The sequence below is a fragment of the Chiloscyllium plagiosum genome, chromosome 1 (assembly GCF_004010195.1).
Source record: "Chiloscyllium plagiosum isolate BGI_BamShark_2017 chromosome 1, ASM401019v2, whole genome shotgun sequence".
NCBI classification, from domain to species: Eukaryota; Metazoa; Chordata; class Chondrichthyes; order Orectolobiformes; family Hemiscylliidae; genus Chiloscyllium; species Chiloscyllium plagiosum.
In genome coordinates, this window is record NC_057710.1 from 150809837 (window position 1) to 150829425 (window position 19589).

A 19589-nucleotide genomic window follows, 5' to 3' on the forward strand; every position below is an offset into this window, starting at 1 on the left:
GGGGAGCAGCCCTCCCCCCTGAGCCAGCAGCCTCTCACTCACACAGACAGCGCTGACAGAGGCACAGACAGCGCTGAGGAACCCAGCTCAGTCGCCAGGCTCCGCTCGGTCTGTGCTGTGGCAACTTTCGCCTCTCCTTGCTGGCAGTTTGCTGTGTTTTAGCCGTTCCCCCCCCTCGCCCCCCGGACCTGTCGAGGATGCGGCTGCTGCGGCTTTGTCTGACCCTGCCCTGGGTTTCTGTGTTGCTCGGCTGTGGGATATCACAGAGAATGCTGCTGCCTGAAAATGAGACCTGGGGCAAGTTTCATTCTGCTGCCGACTATCTGGATGTGTTCCACTCTCCCACGGTCCAGCCCAGCTTGGGCTTGTCTCAACGGGGAACCGGTCAACCCGATGGCAACCGGGCGGTGGATAACTCTAACCGAACCGATGGCAGTGCTAACTCAGGCAGTGACAACATTATCCCTTCCTCGTGTTACTATCCGACCCGCAGCAACCCCACCTTCAGATACATTACTGCCGGCCTGTCCTGTGCCATATTTGTGGTCGGAGTGATTGGCAACGCGACTTTGCTGAGGATTATCTACAAAAATAAATGTATGAGGAATGGTCCCAATTTGTTGATTGGAAGCCTGGCCCTGGGAGACCTGTTCTATATCACAATCGACATCCCTTTGCATGTCTACAAGGTAGGTCTACTCTCCTCTGGGGTCTGCTCCCCTGCATAGCCCCTCAGCTCTTTAGTCTCACTCCTGAACTGTCCTCTCATTCCCACTTCACATTTAATCTGCATTCCCTTGCTCTCTTCATTTGGCGTATTTATCACTTTCATGATCCACCTTTTTGGTTTTGCATTTCAGTTCCGAACATTTCAGAGGAACCATAGGGTTTTTAATCCAGATCGGACTGCATATTTCAATTGATTTGTAACAATTTCTAAAAACAGAAAGAGCTAGGGTCAGAAAACATCATTTCGGTCTATCAGACATTAAAAAGAGATGTATATTGACACACAATACCAATGTGCGCTGCCTGTGGGAGCGGTAGAGTCAGAATCATTGGTGACCTTTAAGCGGCAATTGGATAGGTACATGGATAGGTGCTTAAGCTAGGACAAATGTTGGGCACAACATCGTGGGCCGAAGGGCCTGTTCTGTGCTGTATTGTTCTATGTTCTATAATGTTACAATCATTTGCATTTTTTGATGTGAACCAGGCCTCATTGCTTCGGTCAGTACCCCTTTCTCTCGAACTTAGTTGGTCCTGTGCCTTGCAGCTTCCACACATGGTTTGAATTTCTTTCTCTTTGATATTAGAAATAAGTCATTTGTGGTTTCTTCCGGTTTTTTTTTCAACTTTATCATTTATCTCTTTAAGCGATCTAACCAAGACAAATTATCCATTTTTTTCTCTGCCTCATTTGTTAACTTTTTATCCAACTTTTTTGGGTGCATGTGTTGACATTTGTGTCCTTTGCCAATCATGTTTTTCAGCTTCTGGCTTCCGAGTGGCCGTTCGGGATTGTAGTTTGCAAGCTGATACCTTTCTTGCAGAAAATTTCAGTAGGAATCACAGGCCTAAGTCTGTGCGCACTGAGTGTGGACAGGTAGGCCTCACAATGATATCTCCAAAGCTTCGTAGCACACTCTGTGACAATTTCCGATTCTGTGAGCTCGTTGAGGCTTTGTATTTTACTATGTTCAGCGGCAATGAGACCACGAATACGTTATTTTGACTTTTTTAACAGTATGTTTCCCAGCGCTGAACTTCAGAAACATAAAACGAATCTCTTAGAGAAACAAAATCAGGTTGCACGGGAGTTTGAAGTTAGTTCCTCTCAGAATTTGTTTCTTTTGAGCTCCAGTGGTTAACAGATACACTAAATGATTTGGAGATGCCGGTGTTGGACTGGGGTGTACAAAGTTAAAAATCACACAACACCAGGTTATAGTCCAACAGGTTTAATTGGAAGCACTAGCTTTCAGAGCGCTGCCCCTTCATCAGGTGGTTATGGACTATATAACCTGGTGTGTGATTTTTAACTAATTAAATTATTTATTTGAACTTTATATTAGTCCAGCAGTAGCATTTTTTCTTAAAAAATGTACATTTATGTCACCTTGTTTTATAAAATAAGTTTTTATTTATAAATATGGCTGTACTGTTAACTTTATTATATTGTTTTACATGGTTGTAAGCTGTGGTCACTGATAAGCATGTTATGGTAAGCTGTTCTTTGAGATTTCTGGTGTTGATATTAAACTTCCTTTATGATATTTGCTATTATTTAAAACTTTCAGAAACTCACTGCAATTTGATGACTCTGTCCTACTCTTCATGTCATTATAGGGGAAGTTAAATACAACGTATTAAAAGTTAAATACAACATATTAAAAGTTAAATACAACATATTAAAAGGATCCTAATTGCCATGTGCTCTATATTTTGCTTTTATTTGCATTTTGTTTAAATGATGTTTTTATGGTTACTACATTGTCTCACTCCTGAGAACTCAATTTTTATCTAATCCAGAATTGAAATAATTTGAAGTCCCAACCCAGCTCCACATTGACTGAGGTCCACCAAATTGCCTACAACTTGCCAATAATTGCAGTAAACTGACAATTTCACTTCGGACAGGTTCGAGAGGCTAAGATATACGGATAAGACTAATTTCACGTGATTCACATAACAGCCTGAATTGTTCCTCCTGAGATCAGGAGAACAAGGAAATTTAAGGACATTTCCAGCTCTGCAAATTCAACTTGAGGGAAAGTACCTTGAATGTTCCAATTGTTTTTTTCTATGGATGGGTGTTGATAGGAGATCAGTCCACTGCCAGGAAACACAGCACAGGCTTCCACAGGGCTGCTGTGTGTGTGGAAGCAGGATGTATGAAATGCTGGCCTCGGTTCTGTCAGATCTCTGTACACAGCAGTGCTTCACCGGAGACTCTCACTGATGACGTTACCTAGTATGGTGACGAAACATCTGAAAACAAACCTTCCAGCTCAGCGAGCAAACCTACAGACTTATCATCAACCTGAGCTACAAATGTGCTCAAAGATTGCTAACCCTCATGCCTCTTTGCATTCCCCATGCGCCATCCTGCCTCCTCAAACATTCTCCAATCATCCCAGTGCCTCTTGTATTGTCTATTCAATCCATGTCGCTCTACCCATCCCCAGGACCTGTCAGACATTTTGCGCCAACCTTATGCTCCTCTACCCACTCCCATGGCCCCTCTTATCCCCTTTTACCACCCCATGTCTCTTTGTGGTGCCATTTCCAACTGAAGGCCAACTCGTGCAACCCATGCTCACCACCCCACAGGGTAAAAACAATCTCTGCAGATGCTGGAAACCAGATTCTGGATTAGTGGTGCTGGAAAAGCACAGCAGTTCCAGCAGCATCCGAGGAGCAGTAAAATCGACGTTTCAGGCAAAAACCCTTCATCAGGAATACCACCCCACAAGCCTTTACCCTAAACTCCATATGCTGACTGCCTACTCTTCATTGCAGATCTCAGTCCCCACTCTGAGGGTAAAGAAAATGAAGTTGTAAATATTTAAAATAGAGTCCACTGCATATAAATAAGCACTTGCATTGATAAAAGTCCATTCACTCCAATTACATTCCTTCAATGGTTTTAATCCGTTATAAAAGCAAACATTTCATTCAAGTGCTTAAAGTCTTAGCTCCATATTAAAGACTTTATGACCACTTAGATCTGTCAATTGAACTGTGAGCAACTCATTGCAATGTAACAATGATTGATTGTGAAATCAGTCATGCAACGCATTTGGTATGATAATGGTATTCAAGCTAGATAGGTCAACAGATAGTGAAATACTATTAAAAATCACTTTTTGTTTTAAAATATAAGTTAGGATATTTATATGCTTTGCTAACTCAACAGTTCCAACGAGCTTGACAGTTTCAGTGATATTATCCATTTATTATACACATTTTAACCATCCCAAAGGGCACTTGACATGGGTGAAAGGGTACTTGACGTCGCTCAAAAGGCATCCTACCTCTCTCAAAGGCATTCCTGGGCCTATCCAATATCTCCAACAACATCAACATTCGACTTTCCCCTGAGCAGAATAAACCTGACAAATGGTGTGCTTGATCTCCACTTGCATGAGATTGGATCTCTGTGAATGCAGCTACACCTTTGCAGTTGCAAAGATTTCTGTGAACGACAGATCTGTCCTCTCCCACCATGCCCTGACCAAAACGACAGCCACTGTGTTTGGGAAGCACTTCCAGAACTGGGGCCGCAACACAATTTTGGCTCAAGCCAAACACTTTCTCATTGTTACAAGAATTTGGCCAAAAATCTGATATTGCCACTCACTCTTGGGCAACAACTGAAAGATTAAAGTGCAGAAACCCCTTGTCCCGATGACCCTCCTGCTGCAAACCACCACCAAAATCTTAGGTTGTAATGGATTGTTTTTAGATTTACCATATTCCTATCATTTACACCCCTCTGAAATCAGTGCCGATCTGGGAGTAGTATATTGGATCTTAGTAAATAAGCATGACACTTTCCAAAATAAGATTAGGGGATTTAATTTTGCTGCTTACTTTAATTAAAAGTTGAACATCTTCAAAAGGTGAAAAATTATGCTTGACAAGCAATGTCAGGTATTTGAAAGGATGGGATAAATTTATTTAGGTGAGCTAATCATTCTTTGACAGGTTCCCTTAACTAAGTGTGGCTCAAGAATTGAATCAATCGGTGATTTTTGCAGCTTTAAATCTAAATAGATTTTTGATTTTACTTCCAGCAAATAAATTGATAGATTGTTAGGTAATCAGAATTAGATTAGCTTCCCTACAGTGTGGAAACAGGCCCTTTGGCCCAACTAGTCCACACTGACCCTCCAAAGAGTAACGCACCCAGACCCATTCCCCTAATGTACCTAACTCTACAGGCAGTTTAGCCCGGCCAATTCACCTAACCTGCATATCTTTGGACTGTGGGAGGAAACTGGAGCAAACCCACGCAGCCTGAGGCTGGAATCAAACCACTGAGCCGCCGTGCTGCCCAATTAGTTAGAAGAATTAGTTAGAAACATTCTGCCGTTATTAATTCTTTCAATCCTGCCGCTGGCCACAATGACTGTGATGATGGAGAGATGTCTGACCTCCAGCAGCATTATGGCATGATGCCCACCACCAGTTAGGTACCCGCTGCTTCTGGTCAGAAGTCAGCTTGTCCTGCAAGAGAAAGGGAAGTGAGTCAGTGAATGAATGACAATGTGCAATCAGTTCAGGTGACGGAGTTGTTATGATTGAATAGCTGGAAGTGTGTTTATTTTGGGAGATGTCAGTGTGAGGCTTATAACAGTGTTAAATGTGAGGGTGGGGTGAATCATGAGTGTGAGAATGACTTTCGATAGATAGAGATTGTTCATAGGTGAATTGTAGTCATATAGTTCATTGAGTTTGTGTGAGATTTTGGGTATATTTGATAAGATATGACACTTGCTGACCTTGATCACTTTTACAGGATCTTTCAATGTCTTGCAAGGTCCTCAGGACTAACAACTGCGAGCAGCGTCTTGTACAGCTATCTGCTTCCACTGCTTTCTCAGAGCTTGTCTGGAGGATCATCCAGCTTCCTGGAGATAGCTGTCCTTTCTCCCATCTACTTCATTGCTCCTATTGGATGATTTGCAGCCCCCTCTTGTTTATCTTTTATTGTTTCTGTATCTTAACTCTATCTAAGTTACTGTTTTTAATGAATGATTGAATTTGCTCAGACTAAAATGCATCTCCTCCTTCAGAGGTTCAGTCTTCCTTTAAGTATTCAGGCTAGTTTGACATTGTGTGGCAGCCTCTCAAGGGTTAGACCTCCTTCCTCAGAGGTGTGATTACTCAACAGTGTGCTCAGGAGGGTTTGGATGCTGGGTCATAAAAGCTACACACAGTTTGTATGTTGTCTGGATCACAACAAATAGGTTTGGTTTAGTCATGCATTGCAATCCCTTTAACCATTTTTAGGCCTAACTTCAATTCTTCTGCATATGACTTTACTCAGCTCAGGTTGAATAGTGTGGATTCAGTTCATTTGAAAAGCTGGAATAGGTTACATAGAAACTATGTGCAGAATTGGGCCATCTTCCCTTCAAGTCTGCTCAGTTGTTCAATAGGAACATGACTGATCCTCTATTTCAACACCATGTGCTCACTTGTTTTCTGTACTCTTTGATGCCTTTTAAACTTAGGAATGTATCTGTCTCTTACTTGTCTATATTTAGTGACACGGTCTCCATGGCATTTTGTATTGGAAAATTCTGCAGGGTCACTATCCTTTGAGTGAAAAAATGTTTCCTTATTTCAGTCCGAAATAACCTACCCCACATCTTAAGACTGTGATCCCTGGTTTGGACTCCCTAACAAGGGAAAACATCCTCCCAGAATCTAGTCTGTCCAGCCCCATTAGTTTTATTTCTGTCAATCAGATCTGGCCCACTCCCCCCATCCTCCTAAACTGTGGTGAATACAGGCAAAGTTGAACGAATCTGTCCTCATAAGACAGCAAGCCATCCCTAGTGTCAGCTTAGTGAACCTCGGTTGCGTTCTGCCTATGGCAAGTATGTCCTTTCTTAGGTGGGGAGAGCAAAACTGCACTCAATACTTAGTGTGATTTCATCAAGACCCTCTGTAACTGCAATATGGCATCCCTGCTTCTGAATTCAAATCTTTTTGCGATGAAGGCCAATAAACCATTTACCTGCTTAATTGAGTACTCCACTTACCTGTCTAGTTTAATTATCTGGTGTCCAAGGTCACCCAGATGCCCTTGTACATCCACATTTCCCAATAAATCACCAGTTAAATAATACACTACCTTTCTGTTTTGTTACTAATACAAGTGCCAAAGATTTCAAAGTGTCAAAGGTTATTGTCAGCAATCTGAGAGCAAGTGAATATGAATTTCAGGGCCTGAATGTTTTTGATATGAACTTGATCTTTCCACATTGCACAAAATATCCACAACCCATTTTATTTTGTGTGGAAATCTCTTTAAACTCTAGAACTAGAAATAATCTAGTTCAGACTTACCGCTAGTGAATTTAGTATTGAGAAGGATTCCTAAGATTCACCTCTGTAATTTTAAAAGCAAATTCCCTTTTCCTCTTGTTTACACGTTTAAAATAAATACTCTCCCCACCTTAATCGTTTATTCTTTTCCTAGTTTGGCTGAGTCCAAATTATGGCTGATCGGAAATTTATGACTGGACACCTCATGCAAGACTGCATCTATAATACATGCTTAGAATTGGTTTTTGTTCAAAATTATCTCAAAAACAAATGTAAACTTTAAAAAAGGACAATGCCAGGGTTAGATACTTTATTAATTTCAGTGCTGACTCAATGGGTACATAAACTAGTCGTCTTGAGTGGTCAACCACTGGTATGCATCAAATATGTGCTGTTTATTCAGAGTCAAGCAGAAAGGAAGCGGCAGGAGAAATACAGCATGTTTAGGAACCCTGCTTCTGGACTTTAAGGGCAGTAATAGAGTCTCTGTTCTCCCACAAAACCTCCATTGTTTGGTATGCAGGACACTGCCTGTAAAACACAATAGTTTTTTTAAAGAGGTCCTGTATGGGCCAGGCTCAGTAAAATAAAACGTGCTATCTCAAAGTTGCCAAAAGGAGCTTTTTGGGTCCTGTTGAACATACTAACTGAAAAACTTTAGAAAGTTATGGATTGCAAATAGCTTTTCTTAAAAAAAACAGACCTTTGAGAGTCCTCGGGAGAACCATTTTGTAAAACAACAAACATATTTCTCTAATCTGCTTTCTTTCTTTCAAACGAAATGTAAACTTCTGGTTTGACTTCAAAACTGCATAAACTTGTGAAACAATTTGTTAAACCTCTGATTTTGATTTAAATTGCATTTTTCTAGGGACTGGCTTTAGATGAAAATTTATAAGGCAATTGATAATTGCCAATTATTTAAATTCCAACACTCAGAAATAAAATTGATGTAGTAGCAGATGTATAAACAAAATCTCGAAGCGAGGGGGAGTTTTCTGCTTCGACCTGGTCACAAACCCATGCCTTATCCATGAGATGGGCTGTATAAATAATAGGAGCTGACAGAGGGGATAGAACAAGGGCACGTGCCTCACAGAAGAAGCATCATGACCATTGAGTTCTGAGAGTAGAAGCTAGAGTCCAAAGCAGCTGAAAATAAAGATGAACTCATTTAAATAAGAAAGTCTTTATTGCTGCATGTTAAAAATGAGGAGGTCTTCATATAACTGTATGGTTGATGAGGCTGCACCTGGATAAACTGTGTATGGTTTTGGGCCCTGTATTTAAAAAAGAATATAGTGTATTGGCATTGGAGGCTGAATTTCAATCTCTTTTAAACTTCACTGTGCTTATTCCTGGGATGTAAGATGTCAGGAACAACTAGTGCTGTATGACTCCATGATTCTATAACTGAACAGGTTAGGGCTTTATTTATTCAAGATAAAGGGGCGGCACAGTGTCTCAGTGGTTAGCACTGCTGCCTCACATCGCCAGGGACCCAGGTTCGATTCCTGCCTCAGGCGATTGACTGTGTGGAGTTTGCACGTTCTCCCCGTGTCTGCGTGGGTTTCCTCCGGGTGCTCCGGTTTCCTCCCACAGTCCAAAGATGTGCAGGTCAGGTGAATTGGCCAGGCTAAATTGCCCACAGTGATAGGTGCATTAGTCAGGGGTATATGTGGGGGTGTGGGTCTGGGTGGGTTACTCTTTTGAGGGCATGTTGGGCTGAAGGGCCTGCTTCCATACTGCAGGGAATCTAATCTAATGAGGGGTGATCTTTGTTGAAACATTCAAGATTCCGAGAGGTTTTGACAGGGCAGATTGCTGAAAAGATATTTCTACTGGTGAAGGAATCTCAAACGAGGGGATATAGTTATAGCATAAGAAGACGCTCATTAGAAGGAGAGATGCAAAAGAATTTCTTCTCCCAGGAAGTAATTAGAGTCTAGAATCTTTACCTGACAAGGTTGCGGAGGCTAGATCACTGAAGATATTTAAAGAGTAGGTAGATGGAGCTTTGAAATATCGGGGTATTGACGGCTATAGTGGACCACCATGAAAATGGAATTGAGGTTGCAAATAGATCAGCCATGACCTTATTAAGTGGTGAGGCATGTGTGAGGGGTGAATGGCTTGCACCTCCTCCAGTTGCTTATGTCCTTATTTGGTTCCTGTAATTTACTTTTCCATTCCACACTGCTTTGGTCTAAATTGGACCTAGGCAGAAGCTATGTCTGTTCTCAGTTTCTGTCCAAATTGTCATAGCAGTGTGGAGGAAGCCCCAAGCAAGTTGAGTGTCTCACCGCTCGCCCCTCTACCCTTGCTTTGGTTTAACCTGGCCCACTGGGGAGACGTAGCAATCCAAGTACAACCCAGGATGTACTTTGACAAGCTGCTACCATACCGTAAGTGAGGTGGGACGTAAACGCCAAAATCTCCATTACTGGATTGTGAATAATCTAGTGGAAACTCAACTCTTCTGGTTTCTGACTTAAATTGTGATTCCAACAGCATGTCTACATTATAAATCCACCCACAAAGAAACAGAATGTCAATCTGATAGTCTTCACTTCAGAGAACGTTCAAGAATAGCTGATTGTCCAAGGGATTGTGGTTTGTATCTCATCAGCTATTGTAAGCCTCAGTTAACATAATAGTAGTTTCACTTATTTCATTTTTTAGCAGTTGTGAAGTCAGTGGCATTGATTTTGTTACATACAACAATATGTATACACCACATAAGGTCTTGTAACCTATTGCTGGAAAGAAATAGATTTTGATGGATAACCTTTCACCTATTTAACTTATTTAATAAAGTGAGGAATTCAACTAGGACTACACAACCCTTTTAAGTTGCAATCCTGCTTTAAGGACAATGAGGGCAGAGAACCTCAAAATAATTTTTCCAAAGAATTTTAATTGAAGGCATGTGTGCCTTGCGTTGGGTAAACAGAGTTAATAACATGATATTAGCTGATGTTCATCATTGTGTACCAGTATTATCGGATCTACACAACCCAGTCACCACACAGTAGTTACATTTTATTTTAGTTTGTAAAAATTCCCTTCTGTCCGATGCACAAAATTTACCAATCAGCTGTTAAAAAGATCAGTGTCACAGAATTAGTGCCACTCAGATTGATTTTCTAAAATGGGTCACCTGGAACATTATTCATGGATTGTCTTCATTTCAAAGCCAGGGAAAACCCTTCAAGGAAAGGAAGGTTGCTTAATGAATGACCAGAGGTTGGTTGATCACAGAAATCTAATTGTGCAGATCTGTGCTTGTTATCCAGGCAGTATCCACAGTGCGATCAGTCTGCAGCAGTATATAAGACCTGTATTATTTTGTGCAAGAAATACTCAGTGAACGAAGCTTGTGACAATAGGGCTACTTTCTGCAACTATGGCTGCTGCTGTGGCATTTGTGATCACTTCAAGGAGTAGAGGTGTATCTCAGCCTGGCAAGCTCAGCATCTATCCACTGTTTGTCACTGCACTTGTGTTATCACAACAGTCTTTCTAAGCTAGTTTAAAAACAATGAAGTTGAAGATGGAGTGCGAAAGCACAATAGTTGCATAACATGCCTGAAATGTTACATCCTGAAAAGTTGTCAGATTAGTTTTGTCTCATGGATCCACAGGAAATAGGTGGAAAATGAAGAGCACTCCTGAGAACAGAGAGCAACCTCCTCATTTACAGACAAGTGCAGTGGCATCAGGATATTGCATTGGTTTTATCAGCAGCCTATTTCTGTAGTCGGAACTTGTGCTGTTAACAATGGACGCAATTCTCCTTTGGAGTATTAGCTGTGATATCCACATTGAAGTCACACCAACAGTATCCATCTTGCCATTGTGAACGCTTGGTTCACTTCTCTGCTGTTGCCAGAACTTGCTCCTTTATGGAGCCACAACCATCTGATGTAGGAGCAGCGCTCCGAAAGCTATTGCTTCCAATTAAATCTGTTGGGCTACAGCCTGGGGTTGTGTGATTTTTTTTCCCTTCATGGTGAGTTGTCTTTGCAAAAATACACTTCATTTATATAATTTGTAAACAAAAACATTACAGGAGCATTTCAGTTCAAGCATTACGGGATTTGCAATCGATTATAAAGTCCTTCCATAGTCAGTATCACTCTAAGTTGCCTCGAGACATTTCGATTGTCTTAATTTACATCATACATCTTTATGAGGCGCACAGGATGATGGGTATTACCAATCCCTACCCCTCAGTACACAAGGGCGTAAAACAATCACCTTTCTGTATTGCAGCTCTCCAGTGAACCTTTGTTCACAAAATAGAAAGGTATTTCCTTTTCTTTGTCTCGTCTGAAGTTCAGTGTGAGGCAGATTGCTGCCTGTTCTGCCCACATATCTAACCATGATAAATCTGACCTGGATGTTTCTGAGGCACTGCTCTATTTTGCAGCAATAAAATTCACATCAATGGGTCTGCACTATGCATTAAGTAGACTCAAGAAAGCTGCTGTTGTCATATGGAATGATAGGGTATATGAGTCTATGGTATAAAAATTCAATCAAGGTATTGGATATTCATTGAGCATTGAAGAAATAGAGCAAGGTCCTTCGGGTGGGTGGCCCTGGCATGGACGGGTTGGACCGAAGGGTCCGTTCCCATGCTGTACATCTCTATGACTCTATGTGACAGCCACAACTAACATTAGCATTCCTTGTTCATCCGAATTGCCCTTGAGAAGATGATGGTGAATCATTGAGCCTGTGTGGTGTAGGTACACTCACAGTGCTGGAAGGGAGTTGCGGATATTTGACCCAGTGACAGTGAAGGCCCAAGTGTGTGGATTGGAGGGGAATTTGCAGGTGATGTTACTCTCATGTGTCTGTTGTTCTTGGCAGCGTGAGTTGTGTGTTGGACACTGCTGCGGAAGGAGCCATGGGGGTTGTCCCAAAGCAGCTCAGAGGCACCTCCTTACCCTCTTCTTTGTTACTTCACGAATAGCCGTCAATCCCTGCTCCCACACCCTTCCTTGTCCCCGCCCCAAAACTTCCCTCTCCAAACCCCCGGACTTACCTGGGCCTTGCTGACATTCTGAGACCTTAATGCAGTCCCGGCAGTGACCACTACTCTGATCTGGTACTTACGACATTTCACATGCTTGCTGGTAATTCCTGAGGTTGACTTTCTCCCACTGAAGAGCAGAAGTCTCAATCTCACCTTTTCAGGGCAGCCTGCAGTATGTTGCTGCTGTTATGGTTTTACAAGGCCTTGCAGTATAATGTGGAGGTTAATGATTTTGGAGACAGAAGGAGGCAGGCACATTCTCTGAATGGTGATAGATTGGGAAAGGGGGGATAGGTGCAGAGACCAGTTGCTGAATGTAAGCATACGGATCCAGCAGTAGGTGAGGAAAATGGCGGCAGAGCAGCATGGCTGCGGGTGGGCACCTGAACCCAGGACTCACCCACTTCCTTCTGCTTTCTTTTTCTTCGGCATTCTTTCTTTCTCTTTCACTTCTCAGTTCATTTTTATTTCCTTTCAAGCCTTTTGCAGTGGGTTAATCAGCAGCAAAGGCACGTCCGCAAAGGTGGCCCGTGCACAGAGTGGCAGCAATCTCCCGACAATCGGAGCCGACAGTGGTGGACAAGGCAGCTGGGATATCCTCCTGTTATTGTCGGGATGGCCGGCAGCAAAGCTCCTCCAGCGATTGAGGCGGCAATGGCAGCATACCTTTCAAGATGGCGGCACTGACAAGGTGATACCTTGGAGGAGGGTGGCAGCAGCCTGGGCTAGCAGTGGAGCCAAGGACTCCTGGTTGCAGTAGGCCGAGAGTGGGGGCTCCTGGCATTGGTGAATCGGCAGTGGAGCTGGGACTCCTGGTTGCGGGCGAGCGTGGGACTTGGCATCAGCGGTGGAGTTGGTGAGGTGGGCCCAGCAGCAACGTGATGGCGCCTGAAGAGTGGCGACTTCTATACTGAGTGGGTCTTTCACAGGCAGCAGCAAGACAGTGGTGGAGACGTAGCTGTTGTTGGTGAGCTGACTTAGGACTCATGGTGGAGGTGATGAAACCAAGGTAGACTCTCTTCCAGTTATGTCTTTTTTATTCTTAAGCTGTTCAAAATGGCATCCAACTTCACCGTATTCTAAAATAAATCATTCAATTCAAGGCAAATATCATGTTGGCCTTCACAGTGAGAGGACTCGAGTACATGAGCAGGGATGTCTTGCTGCAATTATACAGGGAAGAGAAAGTGAGGGCTGCAGATGCTGGAGATCAGAGTCGAGAGTGTGATGCTGGAAAAGCACAGCAGGTCAGGCAGCATCCGAGAAACAGGAGAATCGACATTTCGGCAGAAGCTTTTCCTTCGTCCTGATGAAGGGTTTATGCCCGATACGTCGATTCTCCTGTTTCTCGGATGCTGCCTGACCGCTGTGCTTTTCCAGCAACACACTCTCGACTGTAATTATACAGGGACTTGGTAAGCAGTTTTGGTCTCCTTATCTGAGGAAAGGCATTCTGTCCATGAATGGGGCATAAAAAGAGTTTATTAGACTGATTCCTGAGATGACAGGACCAACATGCAGGAAAAGACTGGATTGGTTAGGAATATATTCACTGGAGTGGCAAAGAATAAGGGGAACTATCATAGAAACTTATAACCTATAAAATTCTCACAGGATTAAACAAGAATGATGAAGGAAGGACGTTCTTAATGACTGGTGAGTCCAGAACCAGAGGTTGCAGGCTCAAGACAAGGGATAAGCCTTTTAGGACTGCGATGAGGAGGAATTTCTGCACCCAGAGAGTGGTGTGCCTGTAGGATTCTCTGTCACAGAAGGTGACTGAGGCCAAAGTATTTTGTGTCTGAGCGATATGCCACACGGACGTGATAGTGAGCAACAAGCAAAAGTATGATCAGAGAATGCATGCAATATGAAAGCGTTTACAAAATCAGGGCCTCACACTGAAACACAAGTGTGAATTCTCCAAAGAATCCATCTCTTGGGGCAACATTGTCAACAATGACGGCAGACCGGCTTATTCTCAAAGGAGTGATGTCATTATGGAGCCCCCCACTTCAAAGTCAATTTAGGATCATCAAAGAGTCTTGGTTGTGGTGAACCAGCTGGTAAAGTGTTTGCCTAACCTAGCAACCACGACAGAAGACACAAGGATGGTGTTGGACTCTTCATCAAGAGAACATTTTTTGGACATTTATGGATATTTTAATATTTCATGTCCAAAGATAATTGCAGCCAATATTCCAGCTGCAAGTTTAGGAGTAGTACACTTGAAGGAACAGCCAGGTGGGTTTGGTAAACTAGTCCAATAGACATCTTGACATTATCTGATACAGAAGCACAAAATGTGGTGACTGAGAAGGAAGCTATCTCAGTTATATGTGCTTGCAAGAGATTTTCGGACTACACCTTTGTCTGAAACTGGTCATCACAATAGATCGCAAATCATTACTTGCTCTACTGGATGAGAAAGAACCTCCAAAAATACAAAACTATTGACTTTGTTTTGTACGCAAACCTGATGAGACAGTGTACATGTCGGGAAAATTGCAGGCAAGGACAGATCAGAGCAATCTTTGACTGCCTTACTTGTCATGATACTGGTTTCATCCAAGACATTGAGTCTTAAACCCAGACAATAAGGGCACGATGTCCAGCAAGGCACATCAGCTTAACCAGATTCAACACAAAAAAGAGAGAGAAATGAGGAATGTCTCACCATTCACATGTTGTACTGGGGGTTGGTCACAGTTCTAGTTACGTCAATGCAGACATAATGGGCTGAAGAGTCTTTTCTGCACTATATGACTTTATGATTCTATGATATCAAAGTCTGACCATGTAAATATATTTCATACACAAAAACAATTTACTCACTGTTGATGACATACTAGTTCATGATGAAAGACTATGTCATATTGCAGCTATACAGGACATTGGTTAGGCCAGCTTTGGAATACTGCATTCAGTTGTGGTCACCCTGCTGTAGGAAAGATGTTGTTACATATGAAAGGGTGCAGATAATGTTTTCAAGGATATTGCCAGGGTTAGAGGGTTTGAGCTGTACTGAGAGGCTGAATAGGCTGGGGCTGTTCTCCCTGGAGCATCAGAGGCTGAGGAATGACCCTATGGAGGCTTATAAAATCATGAAGGGCACGGACATTGTGAATAGTCAAGGTCTTTTTCCCAGGGTTAGGGGAGTCTAAAACTAGAGATCATAAGTTTAAGGTGAGAGGGGAAAGATACAAGAGGGACTTAAGGGGCAAAGCTTTCACACACAGAGGATGGTGCATGTATGGAATGAGCTACTAAGGGAAGTGGTGGAGGTGAGTACAGTCACAACATTCAAAAAGCATCTAAATGGGTACATGAATAGGAATGGGATTAGATTAATTTAGGATATCCAGTTGGCATGGACAAGGTGGACTGAAGGATCTGCTTCCATGCTGTACAACTCTATGATTCTATGACTAGTCATCCCAGTTTCACTTCAAGAGGACATCTTGGGGAGTGTAGCAAGGACATTTGATAGTCACCCAGTGCAAAGCCAGAGCCCAGTTGTCAGTATGCTGGCCTGGGATATCCAGCAACATTGAGGAACTCATTGGCAGTTGTTAGACATGTCATCCACAGACTGAACAAAATGAGCCTTTAACACCCAACTAAATTCCCAAACAGACCTTAACAATGTGTGTGCATGGATTTGACTGTATTTGATTAAAGTCTTATCTCATTATTATTATTTCTCCTGATGGATCAAGGTTAAGAAATTGCACCGGACGAGTATGGAATCTTAAATTAGATAATCGCAACACATGAGGTATTCCTGATGTGGTTATTTCAGGCAAATAGCCACAATTTGTGAATGACAGCTTCAGCCATTTAGTAACCACCTTGGGATTTGAGTATGTGACAAGCTCACTGTGGTAACCCTGAATCTAACAGGGATGCCAAATGTGGGATCAGAATGGTTAAGTCACTTTTGAAGATGAATTCAGATTGTGACACAGTTCTATTGAATTATAGATCCACTCCTATGAGTTCTGGCACTGTCAGAGTTACTGATGGGTCAAAAACTGAAGACTCAGCTGCCTAAGAAATTGCTCCATACTTACTCCTTCACGATTACCAATTGGTACATGATAACCATCACTTCTGTCAAGCTCAGTAGGCCACACATCAGAATAAACACTATTTTGCCAAGGCTAGAATCAGGGTAACAGGTACAGATCGAGAATTTAAACAGCAAATGTACAGTAGTCCACACAGGTGTAAACCTGTGAGATAGTATACTGTTCGTATTACTGCCATACTAAGGAACTGCAGGTACTGCATCCCATTACAGAGGAACCATCCTCACATTATTGATTAGGATGAACTAAATGGTAAACCTGAAACAGAGACTGTCAGGAAGACAGCCAGACTGTTTGCATGTGTAAAGTCTAAGACTTGAAGGGAGATGGGATTGTGTTAAATATAGTAATAGCTTTTATAAAAAGTTTAGGGGGAGATGTTGTACCTTGCTGTGAAGGGGGTGAGTGTTAAAGCACCGCCCACTATGATCATGACATGAGGGCTTGGTGGGAGAGTAAAGTAAGATCTCGGGGGAGACAAAACTAAGACGAGATCTTACCAACAGCCTTTGAGGTAACATACAGCCTGTTCTTATAACCTGCAAATAGTTACAGAGATGCAATAAATTTTATCTTGTTTACTTTACAAGAGTCTTCTCATAATAGATTTTGCACATAATTGACTGTATAAACACCTAAAGAACGCACTCACCAAAAAGACATAGAGAGCAGCACACCTGCCACCACCTCCACACTCAGGAGGTGGGGATCTAGCACTGAGTAACATGTCTCCTGGCTCCCCAAGACCTGTCCACCATCAACAATGTACAAGTTAGATATGTGATAGAAAACTCCTCACTTGTCTAGATGAGTACAATTCAGCATCATCCTGGACAATGCAACCTTTTGACTGGCACCCCATCGATCACTCTCCACCACTGATTCACCTTGGCTGAAGAATGTACTGTTTATCAGATACAATGCAGTAATTTCTTCAACAACAATTTCTAAATATGACATCTATCTGAAAGGACAAGGGTAGCAGATGCATGAGGACAGCACTGCCTGCGAGTTCATCTTCAACTCTCACACTCTCCTAACATGGAACTATACTGTTACTCATGAGGTAAGAATCCTGTAATTCTCTTCCTATTAGCATTGTGGTATGCCTACACCACATGGAATGCTGTGTTTCAAGAAGGTAGCTTAACACCATCTTCTCTAAGACAGTCAGGGATGGGCATAAATATGGCTTTGCCAACAACTCCAACATTTAAAAGAAAATGCCTGAAAATCCGTCAGTTTTTGATCCTAGTATAAACGGTAGGATCAATTTATCAGAACTTCCTGTATTACCCCCAGTAGAGAATATGGCATAATGGCTCAGTGGTTAGCACTGCTGCCTCACACCACCAGGGTCCCAGGTTTGATTCCAGCCTCGGGTGACTGTCTGTGTGGAGTTTACACAATCGCCTGTGTCTGCGTGGGTTACCTCCCACAGTCACAAAGGTGTGCAGGTTAGGTAAGTTGGCCATGCTAAATTGCCTGTAGCGTTAGGTGCATTAGTCAGAGGGGAAATGGGTCTGGGTGGGTTACTCTTCAGAGGGTCGGTGTGGACTGGTTGGGTCGAAGGGCCTGTTTTCACACTGTAGGGAATCTAATAAAAAATGTTTTTGCAGGTTCCTGTGCTACAATAAGTCTATTTTCAGTTGCTTGCCAATGCAGGTAAATCGGGCTTTGAGTGTGGAATGAAAAATAAATGCTGGAAAGCTGTTCTAGTTTACCCTCACGGGCAATGATTTCAAAAGGACCACTTTCTAAAAAGGTTACATCTTTCTCTCTGCTGACTTCACTGAAGCATTCAATCTGAACCCCTTGCTCAACATCTGCTGGCATGGAGGTCTCCTTTCCTGAGGCATATCGCCCTCCCACAGGATGACAGACAAGATTGTGACAGTCCTTAAACCTTCTGACTAGACGGAGGAGCCACCCTAAACAAAGCTGCCCAGAGTTTAGAGTTAGACGCTGTATATCAGTCCTCTGACTTTATTTAGTCATCTACTGCCTTACAACCTGGGAATATAAAATTCAGGCTAATTGCTTCTCAGGACAAGTTTAGAAGTATATTTACACTGAGTGTGAAGTTGTGCTCGAAGAGACTGCGTTTGGAGATAGGACTACAATTCTGAAATACTCATCCCTTTGCCCAAATTTCTTATCCACGCCTAGAATGACACAATAAATATGAGATAAGTATAATAATAAATCCAGGGAAGAATTCAGGAGAAATTTCCTCACTCAAAGGACGGTGAGAATATGGAACTTACTCCATGATAGAGCAGCTGTAATAAATGGCATAGGTGCATTTAAGTAGGGGCTAGATAAGTATATGAGAGAAAGAAGTTGACGGATAGAGTGTTTGGTTTAAGTCCAACTGGTTTAAATGTGGTAAATAGAGTGTGAGAAGGCTGTAGTACTGTCTTAGAGCTGGCACAGACCAAGTGGGTAGAATGTGTTATTTCTGTACTATGTGAATGTTACCGAGTGTAACTTGTACAGCAAGCAGGACTGTATACTTTCAGGCAGTAATGGATTTTGAATGTCAAGTATTTGTTGATGAACTGGTTCTAATTGGAACACGTTTTAGTACATTTTTATATATTGTAGTACACTCTATGTATTATATATTTGCCACTTGGAGCTTTGTATAGAAGTACAAGAGAATGAGAAGTATAAGGTATTGTTCTGTTTAACTAAAGCTGACTGTGACTCCTATTATTTTGAAACAGGTATCGGGCTGTTGTCTCCTGGAGCCGGGTCCAGGGGATTGGAGTGCCTCTATTGACTGCCTTAGAGATCATTGGCATTTGGATCCTTGCTAGCCTCTTGGCGGTTCCTGAGGCTGTTGCTTTTAATATGGTAACATTGGAATACGGTAAACAAAACTACAGTGTATGCCTTATTCTGCCAACAACAGAGTTTAATCGGGTAAGATCGTATTTGTAAAGATTAGCAAATGTATCTGCTTTAGCCTTATGGGGAGACAACATGAGATACAGGATCAACATTTACTGACTTTTTAAATTAATTTTAGACTCTCTTCAGCATCAAATAAGTCTTATTTTTGATTGAATTATTCTTTTGCAGTTTTAGAAATGAATATGGCTAGAATAAAAGACACTGATATAGAAATAAATGGGAATGTGAGGAAATTGGCCCACCAGCAAGATTCAACCCACGTGGAATTTTAATCCAGCTTAAAAATCCTCATAAATGAATTTGTCACATTTTAACTGAAATTCCTGGTTGGAAGTTTCAGGGAATTCCCCAATTGATCTCAATGGAGAATAAAATTGGGTGTAACTTTTGTGTTTCACCCAACCCTATGAACCTTTCCAACAATTTGTTCATTATTGTGCTGGCTTAACTTTGCTACCTAAATTGGGTGGCAC

At 42.2% G+C, this 19589-nt stretch overlaps 1 protein-coding gene across 1 annotated transcript; it reads left to right on the forward strand.

Annotated features, from left to right (window-relative positions):
• Window positions 1-6: 6 nt before the first annotated feature.
• LOC122555894 (endothelin receptor type B-like) lies at window positions 7-19376 on the forward strand. Its single transcript, XM_043702150.1, has 3 exons — window positions 7-689; window positions 1494-1606; window positions 18927-19376. The coding sequence occupies exons 1-3, from the start codon at window positions 198-200 to the stop codon at window positions 19141-19143; spliced, it is 822 nt and encodes a 273-aa protein (XP_043558085.1). The 5' UTR covers window positions 7-197; the 3' UTR covers window positions 19144-19376.
• The last annotated feature ends 213 nt before the right edge of the window (window positions 19377-19589 follow it).